We start from the raw sequence: 24,983 nt of genomic DNA, 5'->3' as shown, positions 1-24,983 counted from the left end.
GCTGCCTTCGTTGACCCTCCCACCAGCACAGTGTGAAGGTTCTGACTTCTCTGTTCATGTTTTCAGTTTTCCTGTAATGAGCAGACACTGACAAATACCTTTTCCTTCCTTCCTGGCTATCGGAGCCCCTGCATTACACGCGTCTACCTGAGCAATGGATATGGTTGATCTAGGGCATCGTGACTTTCCTGTGTCCGTTGGCTCAGGCTGAGCTTCCCAGGAGTGTCCCCTCCCCTCCCTCCAAGCAGATTCCCACACCATGGTAGAGGAGGTGGGGGCTGGCCAGGATGTGGGCATGCAGGGCTGGGTGGGGGTCAGGGGTCAAGTTGGCAGTGGTGGGGTTGGGGATGGGGGAGAACAAGGCAGCAGCATCCCGGCCTCAGCCTGGAAACTGGGGCTCTCCGGAAGATGATGTGCACCCCACATAGTTCCAGGCGGAGCAGGGGATCTGGGTTCTGTGTCCTGGAGCTGTCAGTCACTTGGGAGGCACGGGAGCCTCACGGAGAAGATTCCAGCAGCAGGAGCAAAGCCCTGCAGCCTGAGGGGATGGTGTGCCCTACCGGAGTCCATGCTCCTGTGTGTGTGTGTGTGTGTGTGTGTGTGTGTGTGCGCGACACGCAGTTCCTATCCTCGTGGGCGGGGTCTGCCGAGGGGCTTTGGGGAGCAGTTGTCTCCTGAGGATGGGCTGAGCTGCAGCTGGTCCCCCGCTTCCTCCACAGGTGACCGTGGCTACCGCGTATTGCTGAGCTGCTCAGCCAATCCCTGCACACACCTCCTTCTAGATCTTTCTTTTCTTAGAAGCCCAGACCATCCACTGACACCCCAGTTAGGTCTTCCATCACTTCCCAGTGGATTCATGACTTGTTTAAGGCCATCAGGTTCCAGGTTTCTGGAACCATCCAGTTCCCACATTCATGTGGTCTGGTCCTACTCTTCCTCCTCCTGCTCCTCTTCTCCTCCTCTTTCTTTTCCTCCTCCCCTCCTCCACTTCTTCTTCCTCCTCCTCTTTCTCTTCCTTTGCTTCCTCTGCTTCCTCTTCTCCTTCTCCTGCTCATCTCCCTCCTCCTCTTCCTCATGCCCCTCTCTACTCTGCCTGGCCTGTGCCCTGCATGGGGGGGGGGTCTCTGCTTCAGAACGCAGCCACCAGCCAGCATCAACTCTCTTTATCTTTATGTTTCCTGGCTCCCCTCCCACAGGAGGGGCAGAGCGTCCCTGAGCCCCTCCTTATGGAGGCCACGGGAAGGAGTCTGAGCAGTCGAGGACAGGCCTCATCAGGATAAGTGCCACCATGAGCTGGGCTGCTTCAAGTACACAGGGGTGGGACTGCACGGGACAAGCATCTCGGTCTCTGCAGAAAGGGGAGAGGGAGGGGCTGGAGGCGTGGTTGCCCGGTTGGTAGAATGCTAGCCAATGAGTGAACCTGTCAGAGACTGAGTTTGAGTCCTGGTCTTGGACCTAAAAAAACAAACAATAAAAGAGGGCTGGGAATGTGGCTTAGTGGTAGAGTGCTTGCCTACCATGCATGAAACCTAGGTTCAATTCCTCAGTACCACATAAACAGAAAAACCTGGAAGTGGCACTGTGACTCAAGAGGTAGAGTATTAGCCTCGAGCAAAAGAAACTCAGGGACAGTGCCCAGGCCCTGAGTTAAAGCCCCAGGACTGGCAAAAATAAAACAAAACACACACAATAAAAGAAAGGGAAGAGGGAGCTGGGAATGTGGCTAGGTGGTAGAGTGCTTGCCTAGCATGCAGGAAGCCCTGGGTTTGATTCCTCAGTACCACATACACAGAAAAGGCTGAAAGTGGCTCTGTGGCTCAAGTGGTAGAGTGCTAGCCTTGAGTAAAAGAAGCTCAGGGACAGCGCCCAGGTCTGGCAAAAAAAAAGGGAAGAGAGGGAGTGTATACGTTGGTGTGGGAGGGCCTTATAGAAAGAGCGAGAAGTTGATTCTGTTTAAGTGTGGGTAGTCAGTAACACAGGCTTTTCATCTGCTCCAAGACCCCGTGTGACACAAGCCACCCCAGCACAGGGGTGAGGCCGAGGGGTGGGGGACCGAGGAGGCCGGGAACGTGGCTGGATGCTGCCTGTCAGCAAGGCCGTGGCACCTGCGGCCTGCCACCCTCCAGCCCCTGAGGCTGTCCCTGCCTGTGCCCCGCGGGGTGGGAGGGGAGCCCTGCTGGGGCTCTGAGGGTCTCTGAGGTCATCCCGGCCCAGCACCCCTTGCCTGGGCCCCGGGTTCTTCGAATCGCAGCTGTGGGACCTGTGGGCTTGAGGGAAGAAAGAAGCATCTGGAGTCCCAGCTTCACCCCTGCCTTCTTTCCGGGGGTTTGGAGAGTCCCAGCGGTCCAAGGGGGATATTTTCTAGAAAGGCTCTGTGAGAATTAACGCTCTTCAATTGTACCCAGGAGCAACCAGGTACGTAGGTCCCGCTCATGGCCACTGAGAAGTTCACCCACTGACGCCCTAAGGCCCCGAGGCTGGCAGCTACTTCTGGCTCCAAGTGTCCTCAGTCAGCCTGGAGACAACCACAGTAATGATGCTGCTCCAAGATGGAAGGGAACAAAGGAGAGAGAATGGGCTGAGGTGGTGGCTCAGAGGGCTGCCTGTGACAGGCAGGGGGGGGGAGGGTACCCTCGAGGGCTGCCTGTGACAGGTGGGGGGGAGGGTGCCCTCAGGTCTTGGGCAGGAAGTGGAGACAGGTCATCATGGGCAACGGCAAGCACTCTTCTCATTTAGGGGCTCTGGGCTGAGAGCACTCCGAGAACCCAGTGTGTGTTCCCCAGAACCCATTGTGTGAGTCTGAGAACCTGCTGTGTGCTCCTGAGAACCCAGTGTGTGTTCCCCAGAACCCACTGTGTGCTTCTGAGAACCCACTGTGTGAGCCTGAGAATCCACTGTGTGAGCCCTAGAACCCACTGTGCGTGCCCAAGAATCCTTTGTGTGTTCCTGAGAACCTGCTGTGTGCTCCTGAGAATCTTCTGTGTACACTCGAGAACCCACTGTGTGCTGCGGGTGCTCATGCAGAGTCAGCTGGACTGCCGCTGGACTGCCCGCCTCAGGCCCTTCTTCCCCTTCCACTGACCTTTACCCTATTCTCCTGCTCCTCCATGCTGGTTTCAGTGGCCTCACAGCCTGGCGAGGTTCAGGGTGGGGTCTTTTTCAGGACCACATCCAGTTTGACGGGTGGAGAGATGGAAAACCCCACTGAAACCCAAGGGGAAAGGTCAGCTACCAGTTCTCAAAGTACCTTCCCCTTTTCTCCCTCCTTCCCTCCCTCCCTCCTTCCCTCCTTCCCAGTCTCCCTCCTTCCCTTCTTCTCTCTCCCTTTTCTTTCCTTCCTTCTCTTTTCTTCCTCCCTCCTTCCCTCTCCTCTTTCTTTTCCTCCCGCTCTTCCTTTCCTCTATTTTCCTTTCCTCCCTCCCTCCTTCCCTTTCCCCCTCCCTTCCTTTTCTTTCTCCCTCCCTCCCTCCCTTTCTCCCTCATACCCTCCCTTTCTCTGTTCTCTCTTTCCATAGGCCCTGGTTGATCAGCTTCCATGGCCGGGCACCCCTCAGCCTTTGGCTTGGTTTAGGGGAGCCCCTGCAGGACTGCCAACTGCACAAGCTCTATCTCTCGCTCTCCCCCTCCCGCTCTCCCCTCCCACTCTCCCCCTCCCCAGTTGGGCACGGCAGCAGGGGACAGACGCATGGTGATGGATGAGTCTTTCAGGGAATTATTGCGGCGAATGGGCAGAGCCAATTTGTGTTCCTCAAGGGGGGGGGGAGGGCAAAATCAATGAATGGAGAATCTGACCCAACCAGGCAGGCCCCTGTCGAGTGGGGCCTGACATCTGGAGGCGATAAGACGCTTCCTGAGGCTGAAGTAATTGGGAGACTGGAGGAAAAAGAAGAAAAACAACCCCCAGATCAATTTCATGTACTCGGGCAGAGAGCGCAGAGTCAACACAGCGGGGCACGGCCTCCCTCTATCTGACTGAGCGGAGCTAGATAAGCACTGGCACAGGCCCCACCCTCACCCCAGGCAGGGATTTGCTTTCAGAGCTCCTCAGAGGACCTGTCTGGGCCCTGTGCCTGTGGCTCACGCCTGTCATCCTAGCTACTCCGGAGGCTGAGATCTGAGGATCACAGTTCAAAGCCAGCCTCCTTGGAAAGCCTGAGAGACTCATCTCCAATGAGCCGCCAGAAAATCAGAAGTGGCGCTGTGGCCCAAGTGGTAGAGTGCTCAGGGACCGCGCCGAGGCCCAGAGTTTGAACCTCAAGACTGACAAAACAACATCAACAAGAGACACACTTTGCCATAAAGAGACCCACCTTCCTCATCTCTGAGCTCCGGGGAGAGGGGGGCGGGGGAGGGCAGGCGAGGAGCACTGCCATCAGCCCTGGCCACCCCAATGTCCACTGAGTAGAGAGCCGGTCCACTGAGTAGAGAGCCGGTGACCCAAGCGGGCTGCCCGTGATGACGCAGGCGGGCGCCCTCTGCAGTGGGCGGGGCGGCACTGGTTGCTCCTGTCTTCATCCGCACTCACCACCAATCAGGAGGAGTGTGGTCTCAGAGGTCCACGCTGACCAGCAGGGAGGACCTGGGAAATGCCCAGATGGTGACCGAAGGACACACTCAATGGCTATTTTAGAGAAAAGATGGTCACACTTGGAACCCAGGGGAAATGGAGCTGGCCTTGGGAAGGGCGGCCTTTTTTTTTTTTTTTTTTTGTGTTTGTGTTGATGCTTGAACTCAGGGCCTCCTATTCTCCCTTAGCTTTTTCACTCAAGCTTGGCACGCTACCAGTTGAGCCATACCTCAGCCTCTGGATTTTTGCTGGCTACCTGGTGATAAGAAAGGTCTCCTGGGGGCTGGGAAGGTGGCTTAGTGGTAAAGTGCTTGCCTCGCATACATGAAGTCCTGGGTTCAATCCCTTAGTACTACATAAACAGAAAAAGCCAGAAGTGGCGCTGTGGCTCAAGTGGTAGAGCACTTGCCTTGAGCTGAAGAGCTGAGGGTCAGCACCCAGGCCCAAGCCCCAGGACTGGCAAAGAAAAAAAAGTCTCACGGATGGGCTGGGAATGTGGCTTGGGGGTAGAGTGCTTGCCTAGCATGCAGGAAGCCCTCAGTTTGATTCCTCAGTACCACAGTAACAGACAAAGCCGGAAGTGATGCTGTGGCTCAAGTGTTAGGACACTAGCCTTGAGCACAGAGAGGCTCAGGGACAGAGCCCAGGCCCTGAGTTCAAATCCCAGGACCTGCCAAAAAAAACCCAACACAGCAAAAAACAAATGAAGAAAAACCCCGAGTCTCATGTACTTTTCTGCCTGTGCTGGCTTCAAATCTTGATCCTCAGATCTCAGTCTCTTAAGTAGCTAGGATTACAGGCGTGAACCACAGTGGCTGGCAAGGGTGTCCTTCATGAGTCAGGGAGCTGAGGGGTTGAAGAGGACTGGGAGTTAACCAAAACGCTGCCTGTCCTTTGCCTCCAGTAGCCCTCGGTGTGTGGACACCTGGCTTGGCTCAGTCCCGATGGCCAGCATGGGCGGTGGAAACTGGAAATAAAGCAGCTAGCTGCAGAGAGGGTGGCTGCCTCCTCCCAGGCCTAGGGCGATTCATACACGTTCGCACAAGCCAGAGCTGTACTGAAGGAAGCACTACCTCCCCGTCCCACGTTTTATGCATACATTTGCAGCCTCCCAGATTCACAGCCGACCTTTCTCCACCTTCCGTGGCTCAATACCCCCAGACCGGTGTCACGGAACACTTTCCCGATCCATTTTACCTATGGCCTAAATCCCCACAAATCCTTTTTTCCACGCTCCAGGTCCCACATCTCCTCACATCACTGAACACCTAATCTACCGTCCTGGTCCTAAACCTTCCTCCATACTCTACCCTCTGCTGGCAGTCTGACCTACCTGGACTAAAAGCCCAGGCTTGCACGAATCCCCCCTTATTAACCCTGTTTATTTGCCTGTGTCTGTTGTCCTGATGAAGGTGCATGCAAAGTTCCAGGATGGCTGCAACTTCCACCTCCTGGCAATGTCACACAGTGGATCAATCGTCCACTCCGGTTCAAAGAATGGCCAGATGAATGAGCTTTCGCCCATTCCCGTTTGCATTTGACGAATTACAAAGGGAGTCTTTCTGCCTAGAAACAAATATCCCTCATATTAAAAAAAAAATTCTATCACCAGGTGCCAGTGGCTCACACCTATAATCCTAACTACTCAGGAGGCTGAGATCTGAGGATGGCGGTTCAAAGCCAGCTTGGGAAGGAAAGTCTGTAAGATTCTTATTCCAATTAATCACCAAAAATCTGGAAGTGGCGCTGTGGCTCAAGTGGTAGAGCGCTTGCCTTGAGCTGAAGAGCTGAGGGACAGCGCCCAGGCCCAGAGTTCAAGTCCAAAGACCAATAAAAAAAACAAAAACAAAAAGGTTCTATTAGCTCTGACACTCATGGTTCCTACCATGGAGTCCAGACACTTCTGTGTCTCTATTGTGAGGTTTCTGTAGTCTGGCTGTCAGTGACACAAGCGAGGCCCAGCTCTGTAATATTTCTGGAAAGTACTATGCCTGCCTGCTCCTTTTTTCAGGTTCTTTCTCCTGCCTTCGTGGTAACTGTCAGCACATGAGTGTTGGTCTACAGTTAGCTCAAGACCGCAAATCTCCAGTGCGCGTCTGTCTGTGTACTCTGAGAACTCTGACTGACTTGCAAATTGGAACCACCTTGACCTTCCTGCACTCCCAGCTTCGTTTCCTCCGCTCAGGAAACCGCCAGACTCTCGTTTCCCTTCCCGTGCTGCAGCCTGGAGGGGCTTCGTACACTGCAGCACAGGACTCCACCTCTCTCGGGTCTCTTCTCTTGGGGATCATCCTCCTGCGGCTGTTACCCAGCGTTGAAACCCCCATGTCTTTCTGTGTGTGTTGTTTTCAGTCATTTCAAACAGGGGAGGAAATGGGGGGTGTTGCTCCATCATGGCTCTGAGGTGGCCGACCTGCCTCTCCTGCACAACCAACTGTACATTCACTAGGCACCGTGACCGCGCAGAGGGAGCGCCACTGAGACATTCTGGATCGAATCATGTAGTGTTTCTGGGTTTTGTTTTTATTGGTCACGGAGCTTGAACTCAGGGCTGGGTGCTGTCCCTGAGCTTCGTTTTGCTCAAGGCTAGCACTCTACCACTTGTGTGTGTGTGTGTGTGTGTGTGGTGAGGCTTGAACTCTGGGCCTGCGCACTGTCCCTCAGCTCTTCACCTCAAGGCTAGCGCTCTACCATTTGAGCCACACAACCATTTCTGGTTTTTCTGGTGGTTCATTGGCGATAAGAGTCTTACAGACTTTCCTTCCCAAGCTGGCTTTGAACAGCCATCCTCAGATCCCAGCCTTCTGAGTAGCTAGGATGACAGGCCTGAGTCACCAGCGCCCAGCTTGCTTCTGGGCTTTAATTTCTGTATTAGTTATTGCAATTGAGGCTACGTATGACTCCTCCCCGAGTCCCTGTGGTTTGTGACAAGCAGCCTTCACTCTCACAAGGACAGGTCTTGGGGGGGGGGCAGGGTTCTGCTGACTGGGCGTGGCGTGGCTGGAAGCTCAGCTCCAGCCCTGGTTTCGGGCTCCAGCAACCCAGAGCACGAGGCAAGGCTGACCCTGTGAGCACATTTCCCGCCTCAACCCACACCAGGTCAAAGTCAGTCCCAGGCCAGGCCTGAATTGGAAGCTCCCTGAGCTGCAGGGCTGGTGATGGAGTCTCTCTCGGAGTGTTCCTCCTCCCTCCAGCGCCTGGGCGAGGTGAGCTGTGGTCACACCCATGACCCCGGGTCCTCTGGGCTCCCCTGTGGCTGCGTACCTGGGCCGGGACCCCAAGGCCGCAGCTCCCCTCCACCACCACGGGCCTCCTCTCCTCTCCACTTCCTCTTCTGCCCCAGTTCCTGCAGAGGAGGGCAGCTCACGCTGGGAGGGAGGGCTGCACCTCACATCTCTGTCAATAAGGCCTTTGGCTCCAGGAGATAAGCTCTCAGCGGGAGAGGTAAAGTCAACAGACCCCCGAGCAGCTCCAGAGAGAGGGCTAAGGATGCTAAAGGTGTGCCAGGAAGGCTGGTGGCTATGTCATGTGTGTGTGTGTGTGTGTGTGTGTGTGTGTGTGCTCTGCATACCCCATACATCCTCAGGACTCCTGTGTGTGTCTGTGCTGTGTGCCATTGGCTCTGGAGAACCTTCTGGAGCCAGGTGGTTAAGGTCTTTCCCTGACTTCTACTGACTTCACTGAGGACTTACTATGTGCCGTGGGACAGTGACGGGACCAGATCACAGGGCCAGAGGGGAGGCCGAGAGCCAGCCTACCCGGGAAGGGACGCTGGCCGTTAAGCCACAGGTCTGCCTGTGGCTTCCATTCCCAGTGGGAAAACCCTGGCTCCGTGCGCCTGCCTGGCTTTGGGATGCAGTGATTTTTGTCCCCCCAGCCCGTCCCGTGTGATCCATTGCGGTGAAGAGGTAAACAGGTCAGGGAGGCAGTTTACACCAGTGTGTTTCAGGCCCTGGGTTTGACCCCCAGCACTGCAGGTTCAAAATGAGAACTCTGTCCCCCAGCTTGGATCAGCCGGTCACACGATAGCTACGGTCTCTCCTCCAGGACCACCGGGCCTGTGCTTGTGGGGCAGGCACACCAGGAGCCGCAGGCAGGCAAGTTTATTCAGTTACCCTCGTTTTCTGCCCCCCACCCTCCCTGCCCTGCCCCCGCTGCAGCGGGGGTCAGGACCTCCCCTTGGGGGGCTGGCTCTCGGCCGCACCATTTTGGTTGGTCCAGCTCTTGCAGTCCCAAGCCTGGTTGGGTAGAGGTTGTGCGGCTGGGTGCCCAGGCTGTCTCCCAGCAGATCCCCCGTGTCTTCTGTTTCCTGGTGCGGTGAGGTCCTGGGATGTCAGGGTGGGTGGCTCGAAGGACGCAGGCTGAGCAGGGCTCCCAAGCCATGGAGGCTGAGATGGAGGCTGAGATGGTGGAGGATGATGGAGGGAGGTGGGTACTGGCCATCAGAAGGCTCTGTAACTCTTGGGGCTCGATGCCCTTCCTGGCCTGTCATGGCCATTCCTGAACTCCCACACGCCTAGGCGGGGGGCTGGTAAACAGCTAAAAGTAACTGCTCATTCTCCTGCTCCGTGACGGCTCCCCGGGCAGTCCGCCTCTAATTTATGATGGCGTGGCTTTCCGACCTTCCAACCTCCAGGCTTCTATCCTTCCCCGTTGGCCATCTCCACCACCGCGAGCTGAAGCCCTCCTCCTGCCCGGCCCGGCCAGCAGCTCCCGGAAGGGCATCACCACCAGCCCGGCCTGGCCTGCAGGACACCATCCTTAGAGAGAGCATCCCGGCCCCCTCCCACGGGAGTCAAATCCACCGGCTGCTCCTGGCAGCCCACAGGTCCCCTCTGCAGCCGGGGCCGGGAGAGGGGAGGCCTCTCCGTCCGCGCTTCCTAACTGCAGCAGAATCCTGGCTGGATGCTCACCAGAAAGTCAGTTGCCTCCCAGACCTGCAAGGGGACAGGATGCTCTTGGTTAGGCTGTGCCAGTGGGGGCAGAGAGGAGGCTGCTGACCACGCCCCCAGCCGTGCCCCGCCTCCCAGGGCCTTCTACCCTCCCTCTCCCTCACTGAAGGGAGGGGTTTCCTCTGAGTGGAACCCAAACTCCTTTTCCAACTCCATGGTGTTCATGGATGCCCATGAGAGAGAGGAGAGAGGGAGGGGAAGGGGGAGAGAGAGAGAGAGAGGCTCTCCTTGCTTTGCCTTTTTCTTTTTTTTTTAATGCCAGTCCTGGGCTTGAACTCAGGACTCTGTCCCTTAGCCTTTTGGTTGTTGTTGTTGTTGTTCAAGGCTAGTGCCTTACTAGCCTTGTGCCCTACACAGCCTCACCTCCGGCTTGTTGGTGGTTAACTGGAGAGTCTCCTGGACTTTACTGCCCAGGCTGGCTTTGAACCATATAATCCTCAGCGCTCAGCTTCCCGAGTAGCTAGGACTATAGGCGTGAGTCACTGGAGCCCTGCTTCTTGCTTTTTGCTAATTAACAGATGGGAATTAGATGACCAGAATGGTGCCTCTTGACCCTGTGGCTTCCGTCCTGATACCTCCTGAGGCCGGGCATGGTGAAGGGTTCTCTGAATGAGAAGCGGGGCCTTGAATGCTAGCCAGGATGTCCCTAACCCGTGGCACCGCTTTGGGCAGGTCAGCCCGATTCTCCGGGCCTTATGTTCCTCACTTGCTTGGGAAAAGCAAGGCCGCCCACAGAGCTCATTGCTTCTCAGAGCCTGGTCTGTGGGCACCCGAAGCAGCCTCCTCTGGGAGCTCGTTAAGAAATGCAGAGTCTCAGGCTCCACCCTAGACCTCCTGGCTCAGCGCCTGCATCTTTACACAGTCATCCTGAGAGTTACCACACACTGCCATGTGAGGTGAATGATTCACGGTTAATTTTCTTAACATTTGGCTAGTAAGTGCAAAAGGAAGTTTCTGAGCTTTTCTTTTCTTTTTTGTTGGTCATGGGGCCTGAACTATGGGCCTGGGCGCTGTCCCTCAACTCTTCAGCTCAAGGCTAGCACTCTATCACGTGAGCCATAGCACCACTTCCGGCTTTTTTTGCTTATGGGGTGCTAAGGAATTGAACCAAGGGCCTTATGCATGCAAGGCAAGCACTCTTCCACTGAGCTACCTTCCCAACCCAGTTTCTGAGCTTTTCGAATGAAGTAATGAAAGTGATGTTGAGAGATACTGCACTCAGGAGGCTGAGATCTGAGGATCATGGTTCGAAGTCAGCCTGGGCAAGAAGGCCCATGAGACTCATCTCTGGAAGTGGCACTGTGGCTCAAGTGGTAGAGCACTAGCCTTGAGCTGAAGAGCGGAGGGACAGCGCCCAGGCCCAGAGTTCAGGCCTCACAACTGATCAAAAAAAGAGAGAGATACTGCAGCAGGCAGGGAGACTGAGGGGTTGAAGCTGGACTGGGAATGGAGGGCCTGGCGGGGTGCAGCTGCAGCCAGCTTGGCGTGGCCCCGGGTGGGGCAGTGGCTGGAGAGCAGGCCCGTCTGCTCCCTGTGGCTGAGGAAGAGATGGAGAAAGAGGAAACCACCAGGCCTTTGCATTGGTCCTGCAGAGGTCCAGTGCTGTGTGTGCCAGGCTTGGAATGACGCATCCTTATTTGGATTTTATTTCATTTGGTGTTAGAGCCTGGAACACAGGGTCTGGCACTCTTGCTTGGCTTAAAAAAAAATAAACTCAGGGCTGGTGCACTACCATTTGAGCCAGTTCTACTTCCAGCTTTTGGCTAGTTAAGCAGAGATGAGTCTCTGCCTGGGCTGACTTTGAAACCTTGATGCTTAGCTCTCGATCTCCTGAGTAGGAACGATCACAGGCGTGAGCCACCCACTGCTGGCCTGTTGCTCATTTTAAATCTATGTTGATCCATCCTAACGGGATTGGAGGCCAGGCAGGAAGATGAGGGGCACACGGGCGATGTGTTTAGTCGCTCTGGACGTGCGGCTGTCCCCTGGGCTCACTGGTTCTGGGTGGGCTGAAACCCTCAGCTCTGGTCTCTCCAGCACAAGGACTGGTGTGGATAGAACTGGGGGCCCGCTGGGCAGGTTTGGGGGCTGACTGGCCGGCACTGACCTGCAGCTTGGGCCTGGATTAAGTTAATACTGCCGGTGGAGAGGAAGAGGGAGTCAGGGCCAGCTCCCACCCAGGAGAGCCACTGAGCCTGGGACTCCTGTGATGATCGGGGTGGGGGGTGGGGGGGAGGGATGAGGGGGGAGAGGGAGGATGGCGGGACACAGCTCCTCTCACGGGGACCACCACCACATGACCCTCAAGGCGACTTTTCTAGTGTGTTCACTCTGCACGGATTAAGCGATGGAGTTCATGGTGTGGGGCTAGTTGTCACCGTGAGGCTCTTCTAACAACTCAGTTGGGTACTTTACGAGACCTTTGAGGGCGTTCACTCCGCAGAGGCGTAGGACCCACTCCAGGGGAGGGGCTCATGGTGGGGGCCTCTCCAAGGCCACACTGGGCCAAGATGGCTCTACAATTGAGGTCTCTTTTCTCCCTGTCCCCTACTTTCTATAGCTCACCAAAGGCCTCTCCTGGGCTGCTCTGGGAGCAGAGGGGCTCCTAGCTTGGGGTGGCCTCAAGGTTCTTTTCTGGATGGAAATCCTTTCTGACTCAGGGATTAAGAGTGGTTCAGAAGGCCTTGGGAGGGAGGAAGCGTCCTTGGCCGCGGGACCCGGCAGGTTTGACTGCACACATGATTAAGGAGCTCAGGGGGGATATATACTTGTCCCGCATGCCCCTGGAGGAGACCTAAACCATCTGCGCGTCCTGAGTCCGGTGCATTCATCCCAGCCAGCGGAGAGGCGAGAGGCCTGTGTTAAATCACCTTCTCTGGGCTTGTGGTAGTCACAAATTTCGGGTAATGAGTGCTCCGTGGAGCCCTGACAGCCCGCTGCACACTAAATCAAGAGCAGGGGTGGGGTGGGGTGGGGGTGGGGGAGGTGGGCGCCCCAGGGCTCGGGCGGGGAGTGTTGCTTTGGCTGGGACAGCCACCGCCAGGCCTGTGTGTTTGCCTCACAGGTGGCCTGATGCAGGGGGGGCTGAGTATAAAGGGCTGCGAGGTGGGCCTGGGCCATGGTCAATTGTGGTTGCACCTGGGGAGGGGGGCCCTTTGGCGGGGAAGGGACCCCTCTCCACCCTCTCTGGGGGCTTCCTATGCAGCACAAAGAAGCTAGAATTGTTTTTTCCTTTGAGAATGGAAACTGGACGCTGGAACCTGCGTGCATTTTGATGGATGACTTCCAGGATGCCGTGTGTTTGGAGAACACAGAGCCCAGCGGCAGGGCAAGTGGGGGCCGTGGCTCTTCCCACATGTCTATCCCTGTCCCTGGTCCTGGGGCAGGAGCTCAAGGCCTGGCCACTGTCCCTGCACTCTTCAGCTCAAGGCGAGCGCTCTACCGCTTGAGCCACAGCGCCACTTCTGGCTCTTTCTGAGTATGTGGCACTGAGGAATGGAACCCAGGGCTTCATGCATGCTAAGCAGGCCCTCCACCACTGAGCCACACTCCCAGCCCTGGGAAATTGCCCCTGCACCTCTGCAAGGGTAAGTAAACCGTTTTTCTTTATGAGTGATTGCGCAGGAGGTATTTCAGCCATCAAGGGAGGGTGACTTGGGACCTGCCCAGGCGACGGGTTCCGGGCACGAGGCTGCCACTGAACGAGGGCGGGAGTGGGAGCCTGGGCCCGGCCTCTACCGGATGTGTGGAGGCGGGAGGCAGAGGTAGAGGCCTGGGCGGGTTGAGGGCAGATTGGTCAGTTGCCAAAAGCAAGGGGGACGGGCGTGCGCGGAGCAGTGGTGAAGGCCCGAAGGGCCTCCTCCTCCCGTGGTGCCACTGGCCACCTTGGGGCTTCCTCTAGGATGGACAGTCCTCAGGCGTGGGGCTCAAGGGGTGCTTACGTCCACGGCTCGTTGGCGAGAGCTACCGCCAGCAATGGCCAAACAATCGCTGGCTCCGCGCCTTCCTGTTCAGAGAAGGCTGGGCAAGGGAGGGCTGCCAGGAGGGCCGGAGAAGCAAGGGAGCCGAAGGCCTGGGTGAGGGCGGCAGAGCCCACCGCGCCGCCCACCCCGGGGCCTGTCTTGGACTTTCTGGTCCTGAACCACGGGACGGTCTCCAGGGGGGAAACGGAGGCTGGCCACATGATCCCACGCAGGCCAGCCAACCCCCTCCTTCCCCTCCCTTTCCTGCTGGCTTCTCCACCCCTCCCTGCAAATGCTGGGGAGCAGAGCGGGGAGACTTCCCCCCAGAAGCGCCCCCCCCCGAGGGCCCCCCACCCCGTCCCGCCCCGGGGGTGGGGGAAGTTGTACTCACACTTCCTCTGCAGGATGCTCTGTCTGGCCTTGATGAACGCCAGGATGTCGGAGTCCGTCTGTCTGTCCCCGGTGAGGGGGATGGACGACACAGGCCTTTCGGGGGGGCTGTGGACAAACACGTGCTTCAGTGTGCTATGCCCGTGGCTGGACTCGGTTCTCACCCAGAGGTGCATTTCCTTTGTGGGTGTCTGGGTGCCCCGTCACACCAGCCCTTCTCTCCCTCGATCCCTACCTCACACCCTCCTTCATCGCCGTCGGGGAGGCCCACCCCCCCCAGCCCGGGCGCTCCCATGCTGCTTTGCTCTCCGGCGGCCATGAGGGCCTTTTTTCTGCCATCTGAATGAACCAACCTCCTTCCAGCCCCAGGGCCTTTATTCTGCCTGTTTCCTCTCCCTGGCGGCCCCCCCCCCGCCCCCGCCACTTTTTTTATTGCTGAAGGTACTTTCTCTTGCCTTCTTCCTCTCTTCTCCTCCACACCTCCCTGTGCCCCAGATGGACCCAAACCGACTCCATGTTCCTCAAGCCTCCCGCACCCAGTCCCCAGGCACCCCCATCATAGAGTACCACCCCCCAGCCTCCCCTTAAAAACAGAACGGCATGTCGCTCAGGGACACAGCCAGAGGCTCCGGCTCCCTCTGCGGCTGCGGGGCCGGGGGGTTTGTACGCCGAAGTCTTGTGTGGGAGTTCCGGGAACCCCCTCACGAAGTGGGGCGGGGGCAGCGTGCTCCCCTTCCCTCCTCCCTCTCCACTCCCTTAAGAAATCTCAGAGCAGCCGGGCGCTGGTGGCTCACGCCTGTCATCCTAGCTACTCAGAAGGCTGAGATCTGAGGATCGCTGTTTAAAGCCAGCCCGGGCAGGAAAGTCTGTGAGACTCTTATCTCCAATAAACCACCAGAAAACTGCAAGTGGCGCTGTAGCTCAAGTGGTAGAGCGCTCGCCTTGCGCTGAAGAGCTGAGGGACAGCACCCAGGCCCAGAGTTCAAGCCCCATGACAAAAAAAAAAAAAAAATCTCAGAGCAGTGCACACCCTGGCTCCCAGTGGCTGCCAGTGTGCCGGCTGCTCATCAACCCTCCACCCAGGTGACAGTGCGGTCCTCAGAAAGGGGGTGAGCAGGTCTCATGAGGGCTGTCCTTCATGAGGGGCCAGTGCCCGGGGCCTGAGGAAGGGGTGCTGTGCCTGGGGTTCAGCCTTGGGCGGCTTTGCCAGGTGAGCAGGAAGTGGGCGGGGACTCCAGTCAGAGGGCACAAACTGCGTTGTCCACGGAGTCCACAGCCCCAGCCTCCAGGCTGGGCGCGGCAGCTCTGCTTCTGCTGAGGGGCGCCAGTGCCCCGGGAGAACCACCCCACCTGGAGACCAAGCTGGAGCTTCTGGGGCCTTCCTGGGCTGAGGGGTGGGGGAAGGGGGGAGGCAGAGGCCTCTCCAGGGCCTGGGGGGGGTACCCCTCACCTGCTCTCCCGCCGGGTGTCGCTGCTGCTCTGCCCAGGGCTGCATGGGCTGGAGCACGGGGAGGGCGGGTGCTTCCTGGAGCTCCAGTCACTGCAGCAGACAAACCCAGAGAAGAGACAGGGAAGGGGAGCTTTGTAAGCAGAGAAACCCAGGGCCTCTGTTTAGGAGCATCCGTGACTACAGGTGTCCCGAGATGCGTATGTGGAAGTCCCACGTGTGCTGGCGTGGCCCCTGCCCAGCCGAGGATGCTCACTGTGGGCCAGACTAGCGGGGCCAGCCCAGATGCCCTCGGGCTGGGTCAGGCCAGAGAGGCTGCAGGGCCTCGGGCGGCCACAAGGTGGCAGGCGCCGCCTGACGTTTTTTCCTTGGTCTCGGGGCTCCAAAGTGGCTGTTGGAAGGACATGGGTGGGACATCAGTGTCTGTTGTGTCCACCAGCTCTTGCAGGAGGGTGTCGTGCAGCAAAGCGTGGGGTTCCTCCAGTCCCTGGGCCCACCCTGGGGAGTCCCCCAATGTCACAGCTCAGTCTCCACGGCCCTTGGGATGGGGGCTCTGTCCTTCTGCTTCGTTCAACCAGCCGCTGGCACAACACCCATGTCTCCTGGGGATCCCCCTCCCTCCACCCCCCACAGCCACTATCAGAAAGAATCATCTCCATTAAGAAGGATTAATAAGCAGTGTTAGCTATAATTAGGCCTGGTGGGCTGCCGGTGTGTTTACTGTGAGCGGTGGCCAGGTCTGGGCCTCAGGACTTCTGACGCCACACGGCCAGGCCCAGCAGGCAGCCTGAGAGAAAACGACCAGCTGTCTCCGAGTTTTTTTTTCCACTCAGGGCTGGTCCTCTACTGCTGAGTCACAGCTCCATGGCTGGTTTGCTGGTGGTTCTTTGGAGGTAAGAATCTCATGGACTTTCCTGCCGGGGCTGGCTTTGAACTGCGACCCTCAGATCTCAGCCTCCTGAGGAAGACCCGAGCCCCTGGCGCTGACCCTCTGTCATACAACTGTGGTGTGGGAGGGACGTGGGCGCCACTCATGGATGGGGGGGGTGCCAGAGCGGGGGCTGGCTTGATTAGGGCCACGGTTGGCTGTGAAAGCTGTGGCCTGGCCGCGGTGGCCGTGGCCACTGTGTCCCAATGAGGGTGAGCGGACACATTCGTGTAAGTGAAGTCCGCCGCACATTCTGATCTTGGATGCCCCACTCCAGGTGCTCCGGCCTCTGCCCTAGCAGCGGCCCGTGAGGGTGGAAGGCAGTGTGTGTGCGCACGTGCATGTGTGTGTGTGTGCATGTGTGTGCGTGCGTGCTCACATGCATGGCCGGCTGGGTGTTTGGGAGGAGATAAGGCTGTGGCATGTGGGAAGGTGCCACAGGCTGCCCTGGGCCTGGTGGAGCTCTGGAAGGCTGCTCTTGCCGCTCCTGATTGTTCTCCAGGCCAGCGGTTAGCCCTGTGTCCTGCGGCCTGAGCCAGGCCCTCGGCTCCCACCTGCATCCCCTTCCTGCCCAGCCCCCTTCCCACTCAGCGCACAGGCAAGAGACTATGGCCGCAGGTGGGCCGGCCACCAGAAGCCTGGAGGGTGGGCGCCATGCTGCGTGGCCTGGAAGGAGCTCTTTCACAGGGCACGTGCGGGTCGGGGAGCGGGCCGCGGCCTCCCTTACCTTCTGTGGGAGGGGAGCTGGAGTCCGTCCCGCTGGGAGCCAGATGGCTGCGAGAGGGGCTTCTCCTGGCGCAGTGAGTTCGAGGCTGGAGAAGACACCTGTCGGGCCAAGAAGGCGTTTCATGGTCTCTATTTTGCAGTGTGGGGATGGAATCGAGGGCCCCACCCATGCTAGGCAAGGACTTGATCCCCCCCTTCCCTGCCCCCCCCCCCTGCGGTACCCTCGGCCCTTGACAGAATGCTTAAGGGAGAAAAGCCAGTGGTCAAAATTGGTATATACACTGGTATGGCAATCGTAGCAACAACAACCACAACCACAACAATAATAGTTATGACCGTAATGCTAGCTACCTACGCTAACGTAACCTAGCCGGGTGCCGGTGGCTCACACCTGTCATCCCAGCTCCTCAGAAGGCTGAGATCTGAGGTTTGAAGCCAGCCCGGGCAGGAAAGTCCATGAGACTCTTATCTCCAATAAACCACCAGAGGATGTGGCGCTGTGGCTCAAGTGGTAGAGGTGAGGGACAGCACCCAGGCCCAGAGTTCAAGCCCCACGACCGACAACAACGACGACAACAACAACAACAAAGTAACCTAGCAAGGAGACCTGTGGGGGAGGATTTAGGGAGGGATGGAGTGGGGTGGGGGAGGCGATGGAGGATGGCGGAAAGTCACAAGGACCTCATTCTAATGTGACAGGAGAGTATTACAGGCTCTAGTTGGAAAAGCCCAGAAAAACCCCAAAGATAAGTACGATCCCTAATCCTGTCATCTAGAGGGGATCCTTGGGTGTCCAACATCATGGTCCCAGCCTTCCCGAGGGCTGGGATTACAGGCATGTATCACCATACCCGGCAGTAATATACTGGCTACTGCCTGGCTGTGTGTCCTTGGAAGTATCTTCTCAGATTCAATGTCCTTAACAATGGGGGGATCTGCCCGGAGCGGAGCTTGAGGACTCTGCCCGCCACATGAGCAGCTGTGCTGCTCCGTGTGTACTCTGTCTCCTCCCTCCTACCACTGCTGAGGGGCTTGCTCCAGGGGGACCGCCGGCTCTGGGTGGTTTCTAACACTTCCTGGCAGGTTCTTTTAGCCTTCAAAATATTACAGAGACATTCGAGGAATTTGTCTGGGGAATATGCAAAAAAATTATCCACAAATATGTTTCAAGTGGAAAAATGAGAAACGATCTAAATATCAAGAACAGATTGGTTAAGATGATTAAAATATATCCCTATACAGCATCCAGGAATGATCTTGTAGAAAGTAACACGAACGGAAATAGTCATTCTAAACAATTAAGTTGGGGGAAAAAAGCCATTTGTGATACTTGAAAAAGAACAGAATTCTATTTGCATAAAAGTACATTGATGGCTGGGCGCTGGTGGCTCATGCCTTAATCCTAGCTACTCAGGAGGCTGAGATCTGAGGATCATGGTTCAAAGCCAGCATGGGCAGAAAAGTCCATGAGACTCTTATCTTCAATAAAAACCACTAGAAAACCGGAAGTGGCGCTGTGGCTCAAGCAGTATAATGCTAAACTTGAGCAAATAAAAAAAAGCTCAGAGTATTGAGTTCAAACCCTACTACTGGCACAAAAAGGAAAAAAAAAACCCACACATTCATGTATATATGAGGGGAAAAAAGCCTCTCCAAGTGGAAAGGTTAAAGGGACTTTGACTTTCTCCTTCACATCTTCTGAATGTTCTAAGATGTCCAAGATTAATGTGCATGTTGCTTTGCAATAGAAAACCAGTCAATGTCCACCTGGAGTCACCAGACAGCTTATGTGACACCACGGCTCAGTGTCTCTGGGCTTGGAGACTGGGGCCAGAGCAAGGAACAGGTACTCCAGCTCCTGTGTTCCTGGTACTCGAGCAAGCACTCGCTTCATGAGCCAGCATGGAGAGTGGGTGGGCCCCGGGCATCCGCACGCTCCTCTGTCTCCTGCCCAGCATCCTCTCCTCTTCCGCCATTCCCTGCGAGCCCCAGCACGGCCTTCTAGAGTGCCCCGCCCCTACCTGCAGGTTGGTGGCCTCCTCCGCCCACCAGACTTCAAACTCCTTCTGCAGCTTGACCTTGGCTCTGTCCATGAGCAGCTGCAAGTGCTCGATCTCCACCTTCAGGGCTTTCAGGCGCGTGAACATCGTCTTGTACCTGTGGCAGGAGGCCAGCTGAAGCAGGGTGTTGGCATCCGGCAGTGCCGCCCTGACCGGGGAGGGGGAGCAGTTCCCGGGGCCTGCCCACTGAGGCCAGGGGCTGGCCTCAGGTTTGGAGTCCACTGGACAGAAGTAGAGTGATTTAATAATAAAATAAAATATAACCCACAGTCCCCTCTTTGGAAGTGGAGCTGTGGCTCAAAGCGATAGAGTGCTAGCCTTGAGCAAAAGAGCTCAAGGGCAGCACCCAGGCCCTGAGTTCAAGCCCCATGATAGGAAAAAAAAAATACAAGAAGTAGAAGTGATTCATTTTTGTGTAGCAGGCCCATGGAGATCTATGGAGTTGGCCCATATGCTAACCTCAAGAATGGGAACAGTTTTTTACTAAGGTACACACACACACACACACACACACACACACACACACACACACACGCATGCTCAAAATGAGAACAGTCTTTTACTAAATTACACACACACACACACACGCTCAAGAATGAGAACAGCCTTTTACTAAAGTGCACACACAAACACACACACACATACACACACACACGCATGCATGACCCCCCCCTCTTTTTTTGGTAGGTCGTGGGGCCTGAACTCTGGGCCTGGGCGCTGTCCCGCAGCTCTTCAGCTCAAGGCTCTACCACTTTAGCCACAGTGCCACTTCTGGCTTTTCCTGCTTATGTGGTGCTGAGGAATTGAACCCAGGGCCTCATGCGTGGCAGGCAAGCGCTCTACCACTGAGCCACCTTCCCAGCCCCTCTTTCCCCCAGGTCTTGAGGGCTTTTCTAGGAGGGCCATGTCCCTGCCTATGCACGGTGCTCTTCACTCTAGAAGTAGAATCATTTTGTGCCCCTAGATGGCTCAGGGTGTTCCCGAGACCTGGAGGGGGAGGGGGAGGAGCCAGGAGAGGAGGGTGAGGGGGACGGGGAGGGGAGGGTGAGGACCAGCTCCTTGGGGTGGATGCTTCTTGGCGGCATGCTTCTTGGTACCTCTAGATGGCAGCAGTGGGCAAGCTTGGCTGCATCCTGAGCCAGGCTGCAGCGTGCTGGCCTCCTCGGGCCAGGCCAGCCTCTGCTCCTGTGGTTTGAGCCTCCCTCCCCTCCTCCCGGTCCCCCGCCTCCCCCATGCCTGCTCCTGGGAGCCCAAGGAGGCCAGGGTCAGACTGTGAGGGTACCTCCTCTTCTCTTCCTCCAGCTGCGATCGGAGCTGCTCTTCCTGCAGGTCTGGCTCGGAGACTCCCATGCTTTCTGAGATTCCTAGAGGGGAAAGGTGCCAGCTGCCGACCTCCACGGGGAGGGGGGGTGCGTGACGTGCACGCAGAAGGACAAGAGCTCAAGGGCACCCTAAGTGGGAGGGGGCCCCACGAGTGCTTTCCAGAACCTCCCTCCGCGTCCTCCACTCCCAGGGCCCACGCGTGGCCACCTCCACCGCTACCTATCCTTTTCCTCCTGCGTCCCCAGGGGAGACCCCCAGCAGCCCTTCATCCCCAGGATGCATCAAGACCTTGAGCTTCCAGCCAATGTACCGCCTTCTCTCCTTCCTCAGCCTCCTCCAAGGCACTGGGGGGGAGGGGGGTGGGCGTCTCAGGCCTGGCGGGCCCAGGGGACGGGAATGTGGGACCAGGGCTGAGAACCAGCCTTGGTGACCTGGCTGAGCACTTAGTGCGCGCAGAGGGCGGGGCTGCGTGCCAGCCCGTGGCAGAGGAAAGCCAAAGCCGCATGAAAATGAAGGATGCGGGCAGGAGAAGAAGGCAGAGAGACCTGAAGGAAGGAGAGGAGGAGCAAGAGTGCAGAAACCAGGGCACAGAGCATATAGGAGTGAGTGCAAAGGGCCTGGGGCACAAATTTGCCACCAGGGTGTCTGCAGCCCTTGGTAAAGGAAGGGAGCTGGGAGCTGAGCTTGCTGAGGGGCTCAGCTGAAGCCGGAGCCGGTGCTGAGGGGAGGAATGGCTTGGCCTGTTTTTATTTATTTATTGAACTTTAGGTCAGTCGTGGGGCTTGAACTCTGGGCCTGGGCGCTGTCCCTCAGCTCTCCAGCTCAAGGCGAGCGCTCTACCACTTGAGCCACAGTACCACTTCCGGTTTTCTGGTGGTTGATCGGGGATGAGAGTCTCACAGGCTTTCCTGCCCCGGCTGGGTTTGAACCGTGATCCTCAGATCTCAGCCTCCTGAGTAGCTAGGATGACAGGTGTGAGCCACCGGCACCAGGCTCGGTCCTGTTTCTTTTCAGAAGTTTTTGGCTGAACAGAGACAGGGCGCCATGCCTGTGGAATGAGGGCACAGCGTGTCCCGCAGACACCAGCTACTCACCAGACTCCCCCTCCCCCGCCAAAGGTCCTGTCCACTTAGTGTGTTCATTGTGCCCCTCCCCTCTCCCCCCTCCCAGGCCTGCCCAGCTGTTCCCTGAGGCTGGGAACCCTCCATGCCCGTCGCAGGGCTGTGGAGCTGGGGGCTCAGGAGGGGTCTGGCTAAGGGGCGTCTGGCCAGGGCAGCACCCCCCTGAGCGAGCAGGAGCCCGGAATGGATAGCCCCTGGGGACAGTGGTTCCGAAGCCGCACAGAAGCCACCAGGATGGTGCCACAGCCCGGGGACAGCGGCTGGAATGGGACCTTGGGGCTGGTGGGGGGGGGTGCAGTCCCGGCTGGGGCATCGGGGGGTCTCGCTGGGGCCCCTCCACCTGCTGCCATCTCAACTGGCAAGGCCCCCAACGCCCCGCTCTGCCACCTCCACTCCTTCCCACCTGGTGACCAGCCGACACGGGGTGTCCATGGGACTCACCCGGGGGGGCGTGGAAAGGCCCTGGGACGCGGCCCACAGGGATTGGGGTTTGTGGGTGGGTGTCTCCCCTTGCCCCCCCCCCACCCAGTGCTTGTTTAGAAACTCGCTTAGGGTTCCGGATCTCAGTGCCAAACTCTGTCCAGGAGCTGAGCTTGGGGTCCTGCCCAGCCTGTCCACGGCCCGTGCTCTCTCGGCTCCATGGCTCGCTCCCTCCCACCTCTGTCCGCAGTCCCAGAATTCCTCGCTTGTCCTCCCCATGGGACGCCTGGTCTCCAGCCCAGGGTTCCTCTCCAAGCTCACTGACCCATCCTGGACGCACACCTCCGTCCATGTGGCTTTCTAGAGAGACCTAATGGGAAACCCTGGCACCCCAAAAGCCTGTTCCGGTCACCCGGGTCTCTGGGAGGGGAGAGGAGGGTGTTTGGGAATGGAGGCGAGGATTTGTAATAACACCGGCTCTCCCCGCTTCTGGAAGAAGCTGAAGGGTGGATCAGCCCAGCCCGCTCACTTGGAGCTCAGCTGTCAGCGAGCCCGAGACGGACCCCACGGGAGCAGGGCCACCCGCATCCTCGTCAGCTCTAGGAAAGGGCCAGCGTCAAGGTCTGAAGAGCATTCCAAAGAGAGGCTTTAAACCAATAGGATGTAGCAGTTTGACTTGAACCCGCCTCACCCTTCCCGCATCCCCCTTCCCTGCCCGCCCCCCAGGCAGAAGGGGGCTTGAAGGAGGCCTCGCAGACAGCCTGATGCCTCCAGGCCATGGGACAGAGCCTGCCTCCCACCCGGCCGCTCTGGGAAGCGGAGCTTGCCGATTAGGTGCTGGTGCGGGGATCAAGGAGGTCCTGCGGCCCTCCTGGGGGCTTGCGGGAGTTAACATGCCTTCGAGGGGCCGGCCAGAGCCCCCTTGGGCCAGTGGCGTGCTGTTGGGGTGGGGGTGGGGACCTCATTCATGGTTTGCCAGGGTTTCTGGTATAATGACGTCCATCATGGCGGATCTCAGATGAATGAAGTGATGCACGGTGGGTTTTTGTGAGCTAGCATGGGCCGGCTCCCAACGCATCACTCTGTTGTTTATGACTGAGACTCTCTCTCATAGGGCTCCACAAAGAATCCCTGCTGGGCACTGGTGGCTCACACCTGTCATCCTAACTACTCAGGAGGCTGAGATCTGAGGATCGTGGTTCAAAGCCAGCCCGGGTAGGAAAGTCCCTGAGACTCTTATCTCCAGGAAACCAGAAGTGGCACTGTGGCTCAAGTGGTAGAGCGCTCGCCTTGAGCAAAAGAACTCAGGGACAGCGCCCAGGCCCAGAGTTCAAGCCCCGATGACAAAAAAAGTAAAAAAAAGAAAATCCCAGAGGAAGGCCTCAGGATGTCGGGGGCCTGTGCGCGGCATGCACGCGGATCCCACCGGCTTCTCCAGACCCTCCCTTGCCCACCCTCCCCATTCCCACACCCGCGGGGATCACTGGGCTTCCTTATCCCCTTCTCTCTGTCTTGGCTCAGTCAGCGGGGGTCACTGGTGAGGGATGAAGGATGGGAGGAGAAAGACGCTTGGCCAAGACGTCTCTACGGAGACCGAGAGCCAGGGTCATGGTGTGGGCGGAGGCCGCAGCTCCTGTCGGCTGGGCAGGGCCTTCTGCACAGCCTCCTCTGCTTTCACGTTCCTGCCTTGTGTCGGTGGCTATCCCTGGGGTGCTGTGGTTCCTCCAACCCCACCATGGCTTCTCTACGCTAGGCCCAGCTTTGTGAACAGGCCTTTACTCAGTTCTCACCACGCCTACTGTGAGTGCTGCCTAGCTAGAAGCGGAAATGTGGCTTCCGGTCTGGGGGCCCAGCGACTGCCTGAGTAAGTTGCCTGCTCAGGACCAGAGATCCGCAAAGGCTCCCTCACTGCGAAGGCGTCTATTCTGGGCACCCAACAGCCCAGAGGGCCCAATGTAACAGTATTAATCATGGAGTCCTCTCCCTGGGGAAACAGATGAGGGAGGAAGTGAACATGGTCTATGTTCCTTTCGGGGTGACAGTTGGCCTTAGCTGGGGTATACGAGGCAAGTCTGGCCTTTGGAGGACATTGGAATGATTAAGACTGCAGTTATGATATAAATGACCACCCCTTTGTGTGTGTGTGTGTATCAAAGACCTTGATATAAGACTTGAGATTTTGAAATGGCAACAGTGATACACAGGCATAGGCAGAGATTCTAAATAGCTAATAGCTCAGGAAATAAGAGCAAAGATTGGCAAATGGGATTACACCAAATTAAAAAAAGCTTCTGAACCTCAAAGGGACCAATAACAAGAATGAAGAGCAGCCACAGAATAGAAGAAAATCTTTGCCAGCTACTCATCAGATGAGGGATTAATATCTAGAATACATAAAGCGTTCAAAAAAAATCAAACACCCAAAGAACAAGTAATCCAATTAACAAACGGACAAGTGAGGTGTGTAGTTCTGGAAGAGCACAAAAGGCTAATACATGTACTAAGAAATGTTCAACACCCTTAACCCTAAAGGAACTGCAAATCAAAATGGTACTGAGGTTCCATCACACCTCAGTGCAAATGGCAACTATCTAGTAAACAAAGAACAGATGTTGGTGAAGATGTGGAGGGGGCGGGGAAGGAAACCTTTATATGATGCTGGTGGGAATGTAAATTAGTACAGCCACGATGGATATCCGTATAGAAGCTCCTCACTAAACACAGAATGAGCAGATGACTCTGTTGCATCATCCCTGGGTAGGCATCTGAAGGAATCTAAGTCAGTACACTAGAAGTACCAGCACACTTGTGTGACAGAAGCCAAAATGTACAGTAAGCCTCGTTGCCAAGAAACTATGTTTTTTTTTTTTGTTTGTTTTTGGTCATGGGGCTTAAACTCTGGGCCTGGGTGCTGTCCCTCAGCTCTTCAGCTCAAGGGTAGTGCTCTACCACTTGAACTACAGCACCACTTCCTGTTTTTCTGAGTGGTTTATTGGAGATAAGAGTCTCACAGAGTTTCCTGCCTTGGCTGGCTTTGAACCACAATCCTCAGATCTCAGCCTCCGGAGTAGCTAGGATTAGAGGTGT

General features: G+C 57.0%; 1 protein-coding gene across 1 annotated transcript in view; it reads right to left on the bottom strand.

Moving 5' to 3' along the window:
- Window positions 1–12,379: 12,379 nt before the first annotated feature.
- Window positions 12,380–24,983, bottom strand: part of Kif6 (kinesin family member 6) — a 240,101-nt gene continuing 227,497 nt past the window's right edge. The window contains exons 17-24 of the mRNA XM_013029563.1: window positions 20,315–20,396; window positions 18,994–19,129; window positions 16,974–17,071; window positions 16,369–16,442; window positions 15,575–15,709; window positions 15,322–15,451; window positions 13,873–13,979; window positions 12,380–12,462 (exon numbers count right to left, since the gene is read on the bottom strand). Of these exons, the coding sequence (XP_012885017.1) occupies window positions 12,410–12,462; window positions 13,873–13,979; window positions 15,322–15,451; window positions 15,575–15,709; window positions 16,369–16,442; window positions 16,974–17,071; window positions 18,994–19,129; window positions 20,315–20,396 (815 nt within the window). The 3' untranslated portion in view covers window positions 12,380–12,409. The remainder of the gene's footprint in view (window positions 12,463–13,872; window positions 13,980–15,321; window positions 15,452–15,574; window positions 15,710–16,368; window positions 16,443–16,973; window positions 17,072–18,993; window positions 19,130–20,314; window positions 20,397–24,983) is intronic.

This window comes from Dipodomys ordii, unplaced genomic scaffold, assembly GCF_000151885.1.
Source record: "Dipodomys ordii isolate 6190 unplaced genomic scaffold, Dord_2.0 Scaffold120, whole genome shotgun sequence".
Lineage (NCBI taxonomy): Eukaryota > Metazoa > Chordata > Mammalia > Rodentia > Heteromyidae > Dipodomys > Dipodomys ordii.
The sequence above is the reverse complement of the archived record's forward strand: the minus strand, read 5'-3'. Positions and strand labels throughout refer to the sequence as shown.